This window comes from Epargyreus clarus, unplaced genomic scaffold (assembly GCF_041222505.1).
Source record: "Epargyreus clarus isolate Ecla_fem2 unplaced genomic scaffold, WU_Ecla_fem_2.2 ptg000014l, whole genome shotgun sequence".
Lineage (NCBI taxonomy): Eukaryota > Metazoa > Arthropoda > Insecta > Lepidoptera > Hesperiidae > Epargyreus > Epargyreus clarus.
This window is the reverse complement of record NW_027332222.1, coordinates 4,969,165-4,988,198: the sequence shown is the minus strand read 5'-3', so window position 1 is coordinate 4,988,198 and position 19,034 is coordinate 4,969,165. Positions and strand designations below refer to the sequence as shown.

Below are 19,034 nucleotides of genomic sequence, written 5' to 3'. Positions count from 1 at the left end.
AATACGGTCTAGTGTTATAATATTTTTTTATTTCACAGATGACTTCGACTGAAGTAGCAACTATTAAAGCACAGAATTTTGACAAATATTAAATATTCTGTTAAAATTCCGAGTATTATTTTACGCCATTTAGGGAAAATTGTAACAATGTATTTAGAAACACCGCATTACTTTTTTACACGAAAAATTGTCTTGTTTTTCATATCTAATTCGATTTAAGAAATAGTCTTTAGAGGTAGTATTACTTATCGACTTTGCATAATGGCACAGAATTGGTTAGATATAACTTTGAACATTGGCTAAACTGTTTTCCTCTTCCATTATTTTAAAAATACATAATATGTATATTCAAATTCTTATTTATGGGTAGGCATAGATCTGTAAATATCATCTCATACGTTTGTTGTACAATTCAGAATTACACATATCCTTTTAACATACGGCGGACTGTACACTTTCTATAACCTATATAAAAACGCGTGACACTAATATATAACACTAACCTTTTTCTCCAATATGACGTGATTCTCAAGCGCGTGCATAATCGCTTCCGAGACCCTTGCGTCTAGGGCCCTCAGCGCCGCGTCCGCTTCCACCCGGGCCAGACGCTCCACGCCCTCCACGTAGCCCGCCCACGGCGCGTCCAGCTCCGCCACCAGGGAGCCGACGCATCTAAGGAAATTAACAATTAATTTACACTGGATAAAAGAATCCTTTGTACCTTATTTCTATAACTTCTGTATTGTATGATTTATTTTGTGTACAAAAACTTATTAAAATATATAAATAAAAAATATTGTGCGATGACATGGGCAGATCGTAATAAATATAAGCGAACATTGGACGACCTTTGAAGCCTTTGCCCAGCGTTGGGAGATAAAAGTGTGTGCTACATTTTTATCCCATTGTGGAGGGTAAACTTTTTCGATCAGAATATGTCTCATACTTTGGTACGCATATAAAATGTCGTTGGATTCACCTATCACTCTAAATTGTGGGAGTGACATATGCTATATTTTAAAAAATATTACTAGTTTTCGTTCCACTAAAAGCTACAAATTTGCAAAATTTTTAGCTAATGATTTACGCGGGACAAAAATGGTTTATTGAACTATTCACTCGGAAAATTATCAGAAAAACCAAGGAAATAGAGTTTGAAATGTCTGAAGGATAACCCATAATTTTTAATAACTGTTGTCCAAACAAAATGACTACGACAATTACTTAACGCGCCCTCCAAAATACGGAAACACTCATAAAAATATATGTCATTAGCGGTCAAGCTTCCGAGAAATGTCCAATTTTACGATGGATGAAAATGTTACATATTATACGATGATTTCGACAACCCGCGTGGTGAAGCGATCACCGCACCGGTCTTACATGCTTGGTTTTGGTTTCGATTCCCGACCAAACATGTTTTTTTTTTTTTTTTTTTTTTTTTTTTTATAATATAAGAGTAGCAGACGAGCATGCAGTCCACCTGATGGTAAGTGGCTACTACCGCCCATGGACATCTGTAATCAACCCCAGATAGGATTAGATATTCCTACCTGAGGTCGGCCACAGATGCGCCGCTACCCCTGAGGACTAAGCTGGAACGCCTCGGAAAAGTCTGTCTCCCTTACCACACCCTTCAAACCGGAACACAGCAGCGCTTAACACTGCTGTTATTAGGTTGAAATAGGTGTGGCGGTGGTGCCGCCGGAGTCGAACCACAAAGGGTTCTACCACCTTCCATATATAAATAGTGAATTTTGATTTCTATTCTAGGTCTGTGTCTTGCTATTCATTATTGTGTGTCCATGGGAATTAAGACACAGTAAAAATACTTAGTGCTATTTATTGATTAATTTTCTATGGTAAGTATTCGTTAGAACTGTTTTTGTGAAATATTTTCAATAAAGTAAATGAACCAAACAAAACAAACTGAACCAAAAAAGTATTATTTGTAAAACATAATTCGTATAAAGGAATAAATAGTTCATGAATAAAATATGAACTCTACTGCTTTTGTAAATAAAAGGAAAAGCTATTCGCCAAATACAACTAAAAAACCTCCAACATCTGTTTATCGTCAAACGAATCCATTCTGAAGTTGGAACACTGTTAGTCTTGAAAACTTCCACTTTTGGCTTCTAACTACAAACTTAATTAGCACTAAAAAGCTACTTGACTTAAAGTTTCCTACTGAAGTCATTTCGTTAAACAAACGTATTTTGTAATACAAACTTCGTTTCGAGTTTCGTATTAGTTTAATGATAGCAATTTCCGTGAACAATACACTGGTTAAGTGGTTAAATGTACTTTATTATACGAGCTTACCCCACTTGACCTTATGATGATTTTTTAATTTTGCAACATATTATAAAAAGACAAGCTTTTACCCGCGGCTTCGCACGTGTTAGTGATGAATCGATGAAAATACAATGGTTTAATAACTTTGTAGAGTTTGCGCTAAACTTCTAGTCCGCTCTGTATATAGAAACGAGTCGCGTCGTAGCAGCAAATTGTAGATATTAGCGGGACGAAGACAGCGCGGCACTAGTCCGCTGCCCGCTCTCGCCCACGGGTACATAACTACATAGCTGCGTTAATGTGCCCTCACTGTTGCTATGGAGAGTATGCTTGTAGTTGTGTTCGTTCTCTCTACCTCTCTGACTACACCTGCGCGCAACAACTTCAGAGCGGACTAGAAGTTTGGCGTAGAATATACTATATTAGTGCTAAGTAATAGTTGTACAACGCCATCTAGGACAGTACTCGTATGTGTATTGCACCATTTATAGTAGGAAGCGCTGAACAAATCATTTTAATACAAAAGTTATCTTATCCCTCGGGAACAATACTTTTTGCGGGATGAAAAGTATTCTATGTTCTTTTCTGGACTCCTGACAATGTGTGTGAAAAAAATCATAATCATCGGTTGCCTAGTTAAGACGTGAAAACGTAACAAAACACAAAACAAACTAACTCACTTTCGTGTTTAAAATATAAGTTAGGATATACTGGCAAATATATTTCCAAGATTATTCCGTATAAATAGGTAGTAGACAAATCGTGTTGTTTAGTACCGAACTAGTTTGTAGGAACATTATAGAGTACAGTTATCCGGTAATCTTAACAACCCGGAAACCGGGTCCAGCGGGTTAACATTAGACCAATTGATATCTACTAGTAAACAATGGGGCCGGTCTAGTCATTGGACATTAATGGAAAATATAATACAACATGCAAGGGAGACATACTTTTCTGAGGCGTTTCAGCTTAGTCCTCAGGGATAGCGGCGCATCTGTGGCAGACCTCACTTAGGAATATCTAATCCTATCTAATCCTATATGATTACAGATGTCCATGGGCGGTAGCAGCTACTTACCATCAGGTTGACTGTACGCTCGTCTGCTACTCCTACATTACATAATACATGTGATAAGTGTCGTCCATAGACAACTGTACCAAACTCCATAGGCCAGGAGTTCTACAAGGAGCTGATTACTAATGCCTTGCCTCTCCTAAGATAAGATGGTCATTTCATATGTAAGTCAGCCATCCAATAAGGTCGAATTACGTTGTCCATATAAGTTGATTTAACATTAAAAGAATACTTTTGAAACTAAGAAACTACCAAAGCTTTAATGCGAATAAATGTAAGAAGCCACAGATTTCTTACATTTATTCCCATTTAAGGGCTTCACTACAGCTTGTTGTTATTGTCCCCTTTATCATCGTTAAACAATAATTTTCAATAGTAATATTTGTGTAAGTGCCAATTCTCTGACAATCCCATTAATGATAAAGCCGTTTGCATAAAATGTGTTTGCGAATTGCCGCCGATTACAGCAATAACTCAACGTTTGAATGCGATTGCAAATTACGTTAAATATTTCGTGATCTCGACGTTAAAACCACTTAGAATGTTAAAATAATTCGGACGATATGTAAAACTATCAATTTAATTGCAATATTGTTGAAAGTAGTAAGTATAAGTACTGTAATTAATTTAGAACGTACATAATTAAATAAAACGATCCCTTCCGTAGATACGAAATTCGTAGCAAGATTAATAATTTCATTAAATTTAGGTATAAAATAAAATAACAGCACAGTATTTTTTTAACGCGGAGAAATCCTCATGGCTCCCAGTTTTCGCCTGGGGTAAATGTATGTACGGGTTTACCGGCTATAACTCCGCGGCGTTTCTCTGAACGCTCGTTGCCGGGTCGCAAGAAGCGTTAGCATTACATTCGTGGCCCGGCAACGTCAACCGGCGGCGATTTTACCGCCAGCCACGGAATTCCTTTTCAAGGTAGCATTAATTTTATAGAGATGATATTATAAAGACATTATCCTTTGTCTCACGACAGCGGACTACGTTCGTCTAGAATTCTCAAAGTCAATATTCCATCGTATAATAGTGGTTTTTTCCAGTATTCCTTCACAGTACAGGCGATACTACTTTGGAACGCCCTGCCCGAAAACATCAGAAAAGCCACTTGTAGGAACACCTTCAAGAGAATGGTTCGGGAGCATTACCTACGCATGTCCTCCAATACTTGAGTCTTCCAATTTTTCTTAACTCACTGTGTTGTATATATTTATTTGTATATATTATATTTGTATTATATATTTATATTTATTATTATTATATTATATTGTATGTTTTTTCTCTTACAGTTGTATTTCTTGTTTATGCCTACCACATGTTATCGCCATCACCCAGGGTCGACTGGCAGATAATGCCATTAGGCATTAAGTTTACCCTTTGTAACTCTTAGTTTAAGGTGTACAAAAATAAATAAATAAATAAATACCCTTACCCTCTCGCCACGTTTAAGCAGTAGCTCCTACAGGGACTTGACTCGAACCCCTGGCAGCGAGGACAGCCGCCTGCTTTCAGCAACTTGACGGTACAATCCTCATTAATACTGGACAGCACTTGCTCGCTGGCTGCCAGCGCGCCCGCCCCAACTGCTAACACTTGGAGCAACGCTCGGGCTGCTTCTAGAGACTTTGAGAGAGATTGCGCCAACTGTTGGAAAAGAAATACCATATTTAGTTATTTTTACCAAATAAAATAAATATTATAATAAGTGATTGCTATGACATACAGCACACACACACACACATTCACATTAAAAAAAAATTCCATACTTAAATGTATTTTTAAGAAGACATTATGTACACTTGTATTCCTTATTAAGAATGCGATTCGCTTGATAATTAAGTGGTAGGTCTCTTTTTTAATTCTGTTCAAATAGAAATAAAAAGTAGTATGTAAGTATAACTAGCACTTAGTATTAGTTCTAGTGTACTAAACCATGAGCCTATGAGCTAATCCCTTCTTATTCTTCGCAATTAACCCGGTTCAATCGAACAATGATGGATCAAGGATTGAAAAGGAAGATTATTAATCTAAATTACTATGCCTATAAAGTAATATTGACTCTTATCTCGTCTAGATTATTTTTCTGAGGCAATTTGTTATTTTAAGCAGACATAAACGTAGATCATTCTATCTATAAAAAAATGTGAGCCGTGACGGGACGCCTGGCAGATGTGAAACATCGACATTATTTTGTAAAAGTAATATGCAGAAAAGAACATATTGTGATAGGAACTAAATATGTCATAATGATAAAATAAAATATTACGATTTTTTTCCAGATAACGATGACTATTTATTGAATTCGATTACGCATGGCGACGCGTCGCCACACCGTACACACTACTGCATATAGACTGTATATATACAGGGTGAATTTTTAAAACGGGCCTTCAGGGCCAAATCCGAAACTATAAGGATTAGCGAAAAATGCTTAAAGGAGTTACGAGGCCGATTTTGATAAAAACTAAAACTGCATCATTACTTTTTTAAAATAACTTTTACCCTAGCCGAGAATCGAACGAGTTCATTTTGAAAAAAAATGCACCCTCTATATTATTCCACTATATGATAGTGTTGCTTATAAGGATCAAAATCTGGAAAGTAATGAGAAATGACAAACTAAAGGAAAAGCCTCAATTTTAAGAAAATACATATTTTTTCATATTAATTTGGCAGTTAAGTTCCCGCCATTCATCAATTTAAACATTTCGTGTATTAACATTTTTTTGGCTCAATGTTTCTAATCATTCGAAATGGATGTTTTGTTTCCCAATAATTTATATTTTTATGTTCGACTTAGCTAAGGTTATTTTTAGGACCATTAAAATAGATTTACTTGCTATGGGCGGAGTTTCGTTTAATACAGATGTAAAGTTGACAATTTGCGAGAATTACTTTTTAGAGTCAAATCCGAGTGATTACTAAAAAAAGAGATATAGAAAATCATATTTAACGTTGAAACGAAGTTGTAAACAACAAACAATAAGAATTTACTATTTAATCAGTTATCTATTTTCATTATAAAATAAATCCTAAAAACGGCGGTAACTTATTTGCCAAACTATTACTTTCTCATACTAAGCCGTATGTCATAGTCATAACATCGAATAATTAGTTGATTAACCAACAAATTCTTCAATGGTATGACTAATGTCTGTTTCTAAAGAATTATACATAAATCATTTGTTATGTATAATCCTTAAGGATTAGTATGCCAATGTATGGAAAAATACGTATTTTCTTCAAAATTTTCCTTTTCCTTTAATTTGTCACATAACATTACTTCCCAGAATTTCATCCTTATAAGCGACACTATCAGATAGTGGAATAATATAGAGGTGTCATTTTTTTCAAAATGAACTCGTTCGATTCCCGGCTAAGGAAAAAAATATTTTAAAAAACTAATGATGCAGTTTTAGTTTTTATCAAAATCGGCCTCGTAACTCCTTTCAGCATTTTTCGCTAAGCCTCATAGTTTCGGATTTGGCTCTGAAGGCCCGTTTTAAAAATTCACCCTGTATACCATCGTATAGCGTGGCATGCGTGCCACGGCATGCGTCGCCACGCCAGAAATCGGTTTTACGTGCGGCTATAGATGTTTCACATCAAAAACAGTTTACCTGTTGTGGAACTTCTCCAAACGGCTGGACAGCGTCATACGCGTCTTTCAAGCAAGCCTCGTATTCTGGGGTAAACTGCTTCGAATCCAGCCTCAGCACATTTTGGTACGCCACTGGGAATACTTCCCGGAAGAACTTCTTCGTGCTGGCTGCGAGGTCTTTTGGCGAAGGCAGGCCAAGTTCCTCAGCGCTGGTGACGTCATGCTCGGCGTTCGATCGTAGTAATGTTCGGATGTCGTTGTAGAGGGAAGCGAGCGGCGCGTGCGCACGTGTCGCGTGGCTTCTGTAGACTTGGGAGAAGAGTACTGCTGTTTTGTTCTGGGATTGGTGCGACAGCGCTGTTAGGTGCTCTGTGGAAGAAGAGGATTGTTTTAACATACTAACTGTAGTATGGGAGATGTAAAGGTCGTAGAGTTCTATGTGATTTCACTACGGTGGTACCACTGCCAGATTTATATCTCCTTTATGCTTATGTGGTATGCTTATATTGTTGTGTTCGACCTTGATTGGTTTGGTAAGACACAGATAATAGTATATGGGTGTATGTTTTTATTTAAAAGTTAACTGCCGTGCCCTGCCGTGCCCCCAGATAGCTTAGTTTAAAAAGTTTTGATTACTTTAATTGCAAGAATTCACTTTGAAATTATTTCACACGTATATACAACGCTCATGTAAGTGTAATTACTCAAAATATTAACTGGTTTATGTGAGTCTTATTTTAATTCAAATTCCAAATAATATTATACGAACAGCAACGATAGCCTAGAATCCTTAAACATTTTACTAAGCATTACTTATACAACTATTTTCATTAGCAGTCTATTAGATTACACCATCCATGTCTGTTTTATAGTTATCAAAGTGGAATGCGAGACGGGATCAACACCTCACCACATCCTACGTCAAGGATTCAGGATCCTTATCAAGGCACCGGATAGATACGAACCCGTCTAATTAACTGCCTACGTCTCTTCTGATTATTAAATTCCATTAGATCCTCGTTGACACGGCAACTAAGTCATGTTTGTATTTGTAGGGCTGTCGTATGTGAATTTGAATTATTGATTTAAAAAAAGTTTTTATATTATTTTTTATTTTGGTAAAAGACATGCAAATTTGACATGCTATTTTTTCAAATTTAACTTACTTATTTGGTTTCCAGTTAGGAAAATGATGACAATTATAATTTAAGTTTTAATGAAAATCGGTACCATAACTCCTTACAGTAGTTTTCTCTACTCTCTATACAACGTATGGGAAACAAATTGGATAAACAAAGCTTTAGTTTATTTTTGACTTCTAATGAAATTTCTATTTTATTGGTAACAGACGTCTTGGACATAGGCTTGCAAGACGTCTGTTTCTGACGACATATCGATAAAGTATAACTAAAACTTGTACAAAAAAGTGCAACTAAACATTCATATTACAATCTGCACATAATGTTAAGTAAATTAATTCTACATGGTAGCGGCGTGAGAATCGCAGCAGGGGTGAAACAGCTTTGATGTGCGACTTTTGTAAAGAGCCTTTGAGAGCGATGATCAATACAGAATGGCACAAGTGCAGTTTATGAAAGATCAAACTTGTACTATAAGGGCGACAGCAGTTAAGCTACATTTAGCGTCAATGATCGACCATTTAGCTGTTTTCGAAAGCTAGGTGGAGCTACCCTACCACGTTGTTACGCCACACAGGTATATTGCCTTTGGACTCGATTCAGCAACTGAAGCCGATGTAGGGTGGTATTTGAGGTGGTAGAACCCTTTGTGGTTCGACTCCGGCGGCACCACCACCACACCTATTTCTAACTAATAATAGCACTGTTAAGCGCTGCTGTGTTCTAGTGTAAAGAGTGTTGTAAGGGAGACAAACTTTTCCGAGGCGTTTCAGCTTTGTCCTCGGGGTAGCGGCGCATCTGTGGCTGACCTCAGATAGGAATATAATCCTATCTGATTACAGATGTACACAAGCGGCAGAAGCGACTTAAATTCAAGAGGACTGCATGCTCGTTTGCTAGCTCTTTGTTATAAGAAAAGAATAAACAAAATTCGAGTCGCTGCTGATTAAAGAAGAATGTCTGCTAGGGTCGTAACTTGTTGTGCGTACGTTACGAACTTTTACTCGTATATAGCGCTTTCATAACATGTCGCCCTGGTACTTGTAACAATCACGTTCACTGAAGATATGAAAATTTCGCAACACACGGACGAAGTTTTCTTATGTTATTTGTGCTTTTACGTAACGAGGAATATGACGTAATATAAAACTTAACAACTTGCAATAAGTTTATTGTTTTATTATATGGCAATTATTGGCAATCATTGTCGGGTAATAGACAAGTATAACTCTGGGGCGCATTCATAAAAAAATATAAACGGACTGATGGTTCGCTGGATATATCGAATTAACGTTTTCATATTAAATAAAAATTATTACGTATAATTATTATAGCTCGGTTTGTGTTCTGTTTCTTTACTTTAAACTCTTTAACAACATGTCGTCCTAGTACCCATATATCACAATTCATTGCGAATATAACGTGTGAAATTTTAACTTTCCATTTTCATTTCTCGTCAAAACTTTCGTCAAATTTTACTTCAATGAAAGTTACTTTTATATGTTTCACCGCGCCAAAAATATACATTTTCTCTTTAATAAAATATAAAGCATTCCTTTACTTACGTACCACCCGAGTTGACATAATAACATTACTGTTATCTAACGTAATGTTAGCATAACAGATTGTTACGTTCTATTCTTGTTAGCGTAACAAAATAAACGTTAAAAGAATTATTCAGGTGCTTTCTACTTTGTGTACAGTAAATCAATCTCCCATTTCTTACGTTTTAATACAACGCAAGATTAATGACAGAGGCTCGCATTTTTATCCACGCGCTTCGACTATGTATTTCGAACATAAGGGTAGTTTCAACTGGCTATTAGATATTTATTTTTAGCAGTCGATAAATCGTAAACACTTATTTTCTATTAGACATATTTTAAACCAGAATACAGCAAAATATATACTAGTTGGGGAGTAATCAGTAATTCTTTCATTATAGCACTAACCATAGCTCCTACGGAGGTTAAAGTGGTAGAAACCTTCGTGGTTAAACTCCGGGGGCACCAGCGCCACACTTATTTGTATTTTTATAACAGAGCCAATTACTGCTGCTGCTGATGCACTGTCGTGTTCTAATTTAAAAGGTTTGATAATGCTAATATACTTATACGATACGTTCCATCTTAGTCCTGAAGAGTAACAACGCCTCTGTAACCGTCCTCATGTAAGGCTCCAATCCTCATCATCATCATCATCAACAACCCATTATTGTCCCACTGCTGGGCACGGGTCTCCTGTCATAATGAAAAGGATTAGGCCATAGTCCACCGCGCTAGCCAAGTGCGTATTGGTAGACGTCACATACCTTTGAGATATTTTTTTTATAAATCTCTCAGGTATGCAGGTTTCCTCACGATGTTTTCCTTCACCGTTTAGCAAGTGACAATTAATTTCTAAGGCTCCAATCCTATTTAGGTTTAAATGTATGTGCCCGCGGATTGCAGTGGCAATGAAGTGGACTCCATGCATACGAGCATGGACTTCTGAAGCTACTTCTGCTGTCTATGAACTATGGAAAGAGTAACATAATCTTAGTTGCCACCTAGCACACATGTAAAACACGCAGTGGAGCTATATTACACCAATTCCTTCCAACAATTTTATTTTCAGATCAAAAATAAACTAAAGCTCACTCCAACAAAGGTAATCGAAAATAAATTTCGTTCACAAGCGACCCCAAATTCACTCCAATTCGCAAATAAATGTAGTGACGTTTATCATTGCCCTAAATTCTAAACGTTTATTCATTGGACGGTTCGTACGCTATACGATGTTGATGGTTCGATATAGGGATGACGACTTGGGACCGAATAATCGATTTTTTAATTAAAAATATCGATACTAAGACATGTCTGGATATCAAAAAAACCCACGGATTTTTTTTTGCAAGCACAAAAACTTGCTACCTTTTTGTATTTACTGTTTTTATATAATTGTGTGTGAATTATTTTTGTATATTTATTTTCGTACTTACTCTGTCAGTATGAATCACTGCCAGAACTGCGAATCGATTTTTGGGAACTCGATATTCAAGTGTCGATATTCTTGTGGAATGATTTTTGGACTTTGATACAAATTGATTAAAGAATCGATCCTTTTCGACAAAAATACCATCCCTAGCTCGATAAATAACAAGAGTCATTCGTCTTTTCAGTCGCGGCAAGACAAGACCTCTAGACGCCCTTCGGCCGACTTTGTTTTACGAAGCTCTCCTCGCGACCCTCCGCTTGCACCCTTACGCATATATTGTCTATTAAAAACTATTTTCCGAGTATAAAATACACACACTTAGTGCATTTTCTGATGTTGAAAATACCCGTAGGGTTAGTCATGATCAATCATAATATTGGCCAAGTGCGAAAACTTCACGCACCCTTGAGATCTTTTAAATCTCCCAACCAGTTCAAAAATATCTGAGTATATGTTACCAATTTCGAAACGAGTAACAGACACGTATTTTACTTTTTAAATAGATACATCAACCCACGTACAATCCTACGTACTCGAATATACATTAAGCTCTACCTGAAGAACTCTTGATGACACTCTGAGCGAAACTCATTAGGTAAAGGTAAGTACCTACGTAATGTTCGTGATTAGGTGTCTCGTGAGCGAGGTCAATAAAAAGTATGATGTTGAACATCTTTCTGTACCTACCTTATTATATGCAGTTATATGTAGTCCTATCAGTTCGTAGTTTAGGGAATGTACTAAAAATTAAATGAAAAATACTTTGACGAGTATACTAATTATTATCTATAATACGCTATGCGAGTGATGAAGGGTTAATCATTGAGCCTTTGAATATTTCTGTGCTCTTAAGCAGCCTTTGTTTCAACGAAAATTTGCAGATTTATTCCTCGAAATTGAATAAAATTCTAGTGAAGTTCAAATACGGTTCAAGAGGTCTGGCTCTATCTAATCTAGCGATTAATTTGCCTCTAAGCCATAGGCCACTCTCCATCAGGTGGCCTGTTTGCCTCATCGCTTTAATTAAATAAAAAAGCGTTTGTCTACCTAAATAATGTATACTTCTTTAGCATTATTGATGAAATATTTTCATGCATTCAAGCCGATTTAACTAAGCAAACGACCCATATACGAAATTAAGAGCAAAAAGTAAATTATGTGTTACATCAGCGCACGCAACTCCGACCCACGCTCAAAATATACTTTGACCAATCTCAAACGCGCCAAACGAAATCCAAATTCAAAAGCACACTTATCAATCATCTCCTTAGTTACATTATTGTCTTTACACAGTTATGAGCCATCAAATAGTTCATCTTTAGTTCCAGGGTCTAACGAAACTATTCACGCTATTTCATAACACCCATATAAACAACTAGAGTAGAGCGTGTTTACGCTGACACTTGCCGCTTACTTGTTTCGCTGTTAATATCAAGTTTGTTCAACTTTAATCCATATTTCACCGTTTGCATGAAGTTTTGAACTTTAATGTGTGAGTATATTAACGCTAAGAAGTTTGGAGTCTCGTGTTTATGTTTATCACGTTAACTAACTATTATTATTTTACTTAATGGTATCTATAACATCTTGGGAAGTAATATAATACTTGATATCTGTAAATCTGTAATTTAAAAAGATTATTACTATTGTTATTCAACAAATAAGCAAACAGTAAAAATGTCTTAAATGCAAACAATAAATTTCATTCCGTACGAATTTTCATAACTTTGAGCATTATCATCATCAACCCATTAACGTCCCACTGCTGGGCAGGGGTCTCCTCTCATAATGAGAAGGATTAGGCCGTAGCCCAACGCGCTGGCCAAGTGCGTATTGGTAGACTTCACATAACTTTGAGATTTTTTTTTTATAAATCTCTTAGGTATGCAGGTTACCTTACAATGTTTTCCTTCACCTTTTAGCAAGTAATAATTAATTTATAATACGCACATAACTTTAAAAATCAGACGTGGGTACCTAGGATTTGAACCTCAGTCCCCTCGATCGAGAAAGCCGAGTTTCTTAACCACTAGGCTATTTTTTGCTTAACTTTGAGCGTAGACACGAAAATATTAAGATTCGTTATTTGTATACAAATTCCACTTTAAGATACACTAAGTCTGCCTCTGTTCATTAGTAGTCATTCAGGCGAAGAATAATAAAATAAGCAACACATAAAACTGGCATTTCGGACGAGTGGCGCCGAGTGCTGCAATTAGTTATGTAAATTGACTACCGTGGTTGTTCTGACTAATGAGGACTGAAGTATTTCGTTTCGTTATTTAGCTGACATTACTGTATTTATTTGGTTTTAATGCGGGGAAATGTTGTAAATAATTCAACGGGTTCATGCGATCGGATGTTCAAATGGTTGATTGTAAAACAAATGGTGCTGAAGCGCCAAATTTTGGTCATTAAATTGTAATATAGTATTACTATTTAATTTTTATGTAGTCGCTTTTAATTTATTAATGTCTATCAATATATATAATGTTGCAGGTTAAAATATATATCGATACATTAATTCGCAAACCAGCCAATTCCACTTTTTTCAATTTTTTTTTTATATATATTGACGTTGAACGAAATCTAAATAAATAAAAAAACATTTTAATAAAGGTAAGTGTGAGGTAAGGTAAGTAGGTACTGCTCTTCTACTGCTACTTCTCTAGGACACATACAATCTACATAATTTGCGTGCACTTTTCACAACTACAAATATTTGTACTAAAAGGCCAATATGGCAAGTATTTCTTTTAACTAAAAATCCATACAAATTTTCGAATCAAAATTCTAAAAGTCCTTGCTCCGTATATTAAACAACCAGCCATTTGCATCTTTGCATTTGTAATGTAAACTTGGTTGCGAATTGTTATACATAAAACACTCATGCCTCACAAAACAACGTGCCTACAACAGCTCCTCAGTTAAGACGCTCGAAACATTCTAACAATTAATTCTAATAATCATTGAATCGCCTCCATTAGCATATATACGAGTCACGCGGCGCGGAAGTAACAAAGGCGAAATTATTTTATTATCCTAATGAGGGCGCAGGGGTGGCCGAGTTCCTATCTTTGAATCCAGCGCATCACAAATATGCTCCGCTTGAGATGCTTTGCGCTCACAGTTTTATATTTAAGGGAATAAGTTTTTTAAACAATACATATAAATAAATTGGAGTGCCTGTATCTAATATTGAAATAACCTATTTTTACTACATGCATATGAATATACATCCGGTACATACACCAAAATAATTATTTTTACATTTTTTGTCTGTCTGTCTGTCTGTTTGTTCTGGCTAATATCTGAAATGGCTGGACCGATTTTGACGGAACCTTTATTGGCAAGTAGCTGATGTAATTAAGGAGGAACTTAGGCTACTTATATTTTAGAAGTAGCTGTACCCTGTTTCTATTTAACGCGGGTGAAACCGCGGGGCACAGCTAGTTATATCTAAGTAGCTAACGAGTCTGCAATCCATCTGATGATTTTGGCAGTAATCAACCCCAGATAAGATAACATTTTTACCTAAAGTTCGTCACAGATACGTTACTACCCTCTAAGACTAAGTTGAAACGCCCCGGTTAGGTATGTCTTCCTTGTGACACCGATCATTTGAACCCAGCAGTTCTTAATTAGGTAGGATGAAGACAGCTTGGTATTTATCATTATTTATAAACCTTATCGACGACTTCTACAGCCAAATAAACAGAAATGTATAGGTCTGATTAAAATAGAGTTACTACGATATATGCGACTCTATAACCGAACACAAAAGTTCAGAATAATACCTGACTCTTAACAGAAACAAACGTCGAAAGCCAAACTGCATAGGGAAACGTCCAAAATTCATAAAGTCTGCCTAAATAATGAAGGAATTTTGCCAAAATTCGCAGCCACAGTTTTGCTAAGAGGGCAGGTCGTTCCAGCGTCCCAGTTTTGACTTCCAGCAGTGGGATTTCCTTTTAGTAACTGAGGGTGAGGATGTATTGTTCCATGGCCGCTCATTATTTGCAGAGGTCGTTGCGCTCAAATTATATAGCACTAGTTTCCTCACGCGGCGTCGTGTGCACCCCATTCTAACTTTTTCTCCAAAATTCTAGATTTTTTCGGGGTAAAAAACTGTTTTTATTACTTCTGTTAAATATTTTAATTACAATAATTAGGTAGATAGTTCCAATATTTAGTATTTTGACACACACACCAACACATAAATACGCTTTGACATCGTGCAAAGAATATTTTGAAAATACTATACAGTATTTTAAATTAATAATTACGTAGTTAGCGAGTGTGATGGACCCTCATCTTGAATTAAGAGTGAATTAAGGATGAATTTGGGATTGGGATGAAAGGATGATGTATCGTGGAAAAAATAGAAAATGTCATTTATTTTAAAATGACAAATACCACTTCGGTATTATTTGTTTTATATTATTATATGTTAATACCCTTCGCAGCGACGAATCCCGAATGGCTTATTGAAGTGCAGGAAAATAATAGACGCGTTTGAATAGAAAATTATATGCATTGCAGTGTATGTCATATTCTGACATCAATGTGAATAGGTTGAATAGACTGTGTTGTTATGAAAAGACGGAAAATACTTTGTTTATAGGTAATTAATTTATGAATAAGTAATTGGGAAACATAAAAAGAGAATTTAGGTCTATAAATTGTCAGCTCTGACCGCAACCCCTTCTGCGTAAAGATTTTCTATTTTGACACAGTACCCTAAAATTTTTGGATAAAGTTGATGGAAAACCATTTAAAACTATGAGAAACATGTAATATCATATCTGCAATTTTAATGAAACGCAAAAAAAGATTATAATTTAAATAACCTTTTTTGGATTTTTTAGCCAAAAATCTTAACACGTAATCTTAATCGCTTTCGAAATAAAAACTTCTAATTACATTTAAAAAATCTTGGCGATATTCAATCAAAGCAAAGCAAAATTAAAAATGACTGCGTTTTACAAATCGTTTGCAACAAAGTTATTACAACCGTATCTCATTCCTGCGATGCACCGGTTGTATGATAACCCACCGGTAAAGTTTGTAACATTTTCCATTTATGTCGGAAAGCCGCAAGTTAGTCGTGGATATAACTTTCAACGCGTATACAAGTAACGCCTCGAGCAATTTAAACAACACTACAACTGCTCGTGGTAACATTTTGGTCGTAAACTTTAAGTCATAATATTTTTATCACAGTTTTCCAGTCAAATTAAAGTGAATGGATAATCAAATTAAGCCTACAACACTTCAAATGCTCGCGGTAACATTTTAGTCGTATACTTAAAATTGTAAGATATTTTTTGCTCAGTTTTTGTGTCAAATCAAAGTGAATCGATAATCAAATTAAGCCATTACATTTTCTTCAAATTCTTTAGGAAATTATCACAGCTTTTAAGTCAAAATTAAGTGATGATAAAGTTAAGCGAATATATTTTAATGGGTTTTTACTGAATTATTTTATACCGCCAATACGTAGATATTTGCATAAATTAACAGAATAAATAGGGCATTGTAAATACCTATTAGATATTTCAATATAATTTAAAGGATTTGTTCAAATAAATTATATATGAAACATCACATGTTTCTTTCAATCACATCTTGTTCCATTCGCAATATTATTTCTGATTTTGCTTTCCATGCACAAACCTGGCGTGTTTTGCTCATTGCCAAATCGGCAGCCACAGGGTTGAAAGTAAGTTTCATCGCATCTGTATGCAAATGCCTGGAGCCACCAACACTTGACACTCGCAGCAACATTTTAGTCGCACGTGAAAGTGAACACCTTCCGCGCAGTTCGCGAGTTAATTTATAGAGTGCATGTATGTTTTAGTCCAAAACCGAGTTTTCTTTCTTAGTTACTATAAGATTTTTTTCTAAACAGCAGCTTCTCTATGATCCAGTTTAATTACCTGAATGCCTATTTGACAACCATTTTGTTATTTTTCATATTAGTTCGATCAGAAAATTCAAGTATTCGTTCGTTAAGAGAAACCTGAAAGCATGCTAACTGAATCGATTGTTATTCTGTTAAAAATATAAGATATACCTATAATTCCTTCATTTGCTAATATTTCAAACGTAGCATGTACAGGGTTGAAAGTAAGTTTCATCGCATATGCAAATGCCTGGAGCCACCAACACTTGACACTCGCAGCAACATTTTAGTCGCACGTTCATGAACGTAACACCTTCCGTGCACTTCGCGAGTTAATTTATAGAGAGCGTAATGTTTTAGTTTAAATGTTTGTTTTTATTACTAGTTATTTTGATACTGCATTTTGATATATTCAATGAGGAATAGTTTTTTGTTTTGATTGTTCTTACTACACCCATAACATACCCATGAAGGTGGTAGAAGGTTTTTTTTTTTTTTTTTTATAATATAGGAGTAGCAGACGAGCATGCAGTCCACCTGATGGTAAGTGGCTACTGCCGCCCATGGACATCTGTAATCAATCCCAGACAGGATTAGATATTCCTGTCTGAGGTCGGCCACAGATGCGCCGCTACACCTGAGGACTAAGCTGGAACGCCTCGGAAAAGTATGTCTCCCTTACCACACCCTTCAAACCGGAACACAGCAGCGCCTAACACTGCTGTTATTAGGTAGAAATAGGTGTGGCGGTGGTGCCGCCGGAGTCGAACCACAATGGGTTCTACCACCTTCAAAGGTAGAACACTTTGTGGTTCGACTCCGGCGGCACCACCGCCACACCTATTTCTGCCTCATAACAACAGTGTTATGTGCTGCTGTGTACTGGTTTGACGGCTGTGGTAAGGGAGAGATACTTTTCCGAGGCGTTCCAGCTTAGTCCTCAGGTAGCGGCACATCTGTGGCCAACTTCAGGTAGGAATATCTAATCCTAACTCGGGTTGATTACAAATGTCGATGGGCGGCAGTAGCCACTTACCATCATGTGGACTGCATGCTCGTCTGCTACTCCTATATTATTAAAAAAGTCTTTAGAGAGAAAATACATCTGTAATCGACTTCACGTAGAACCTCTGTTTTATATACCCTTGCTTATATGTCCATAGGCAGCAGAGACCACTTACCCTTCGACTAACTGCATACACATGAGTATACTTCATAATTTTAATATTATATGGTATTTATTTATAAAGTTAAATGGAATTATAAACTAATGAGGCACACTAATGAGGTCCTTGAAATGAGGCTGAGTTATGTAACTGGGCATTGCTTCGTTAAAATTAACGCCTATCCCTGTTAATGTAACTAATGTAGCCATTACATTTTAACATGTTTGTAATTAAGTTAGTAATGTAAAGTATATGCTTTTGGCATAATATGTTATGTTAATAAAATTAAATTTGTAAGTCAGGGAAAAAACATAGAAAGGTTGTGTTGGAGGTTTTAAGTTGATAATAAAATTAGCTTTCATTCATAGCTGAAAACACAGAGTAAGATCCCCGGACGGAGGTTTCAAGTTAAGACCATAATTATTTTGCAAGACAAAATGTAATAAAAAGAATTGAAGTCTTGCACCTAGATAAACTGTGTACAAATGTAAATTTCTATTTGGTACCATAATTTCAATAAGAATAATTATATTTAATTATTTTCCAAAATACGCATTTTTTCTGTTAACAATAAATATTTTTCTTGTATACAAAAGACATCTATTGTCATGGTCCATTAAAATAACTAACAGTTTTCTAAATGAAAAATAGTGATAACTCTAACCTTTACTATTTTAAATCTAAAAACGAAACTTAATTTAGAGAAGGCGTCGCTCATTTCGCGTCTACACAGAACGAATTATTTTTAAAAATATTACGTACAGTCAGCTCCAAAAGTCAATGAATAGATTAAGGTTTCAAAAATACCTATACACCCACGCGTTCATAAGCAGCTAAACGTAACTACTGGGTGTTAAGCTAC

At 35.9% G+C, this 19,034-nt stretch overlaps 1 protein-coding gene across 1 annotated transcript in view; it reads right to left on the bottom strand.

Annotated features, from left to right (window-relative positions):
• Positions 1 to 19,034, bottom strand: part of dally (division abnormally delayed protein) — a 186,930-nt gene that overhangs the window by 29,227 nt on the left and 138,669 nt on the right. Inside the window, exons 3-5 of the mRNA XM_073079569.1 lie at positions 7,006 to 7,355; positions 4,818 to 5,029; positions 504 to 672 (exon numbers count right to left, since the gene is read on the bottom strand). Of these exons, the coding sequence (XP_072935670.1) occupies positions 504 to 672; positions 4,818 to 5,029; positions 7,006 to 7,355 (731 nt within the window). The remainder of the gene's footprint in view (positions 1 to 503; positions 673 to 4,817; positions 5,030 to 7,005; positions 7,356 to 19,034) is intronic.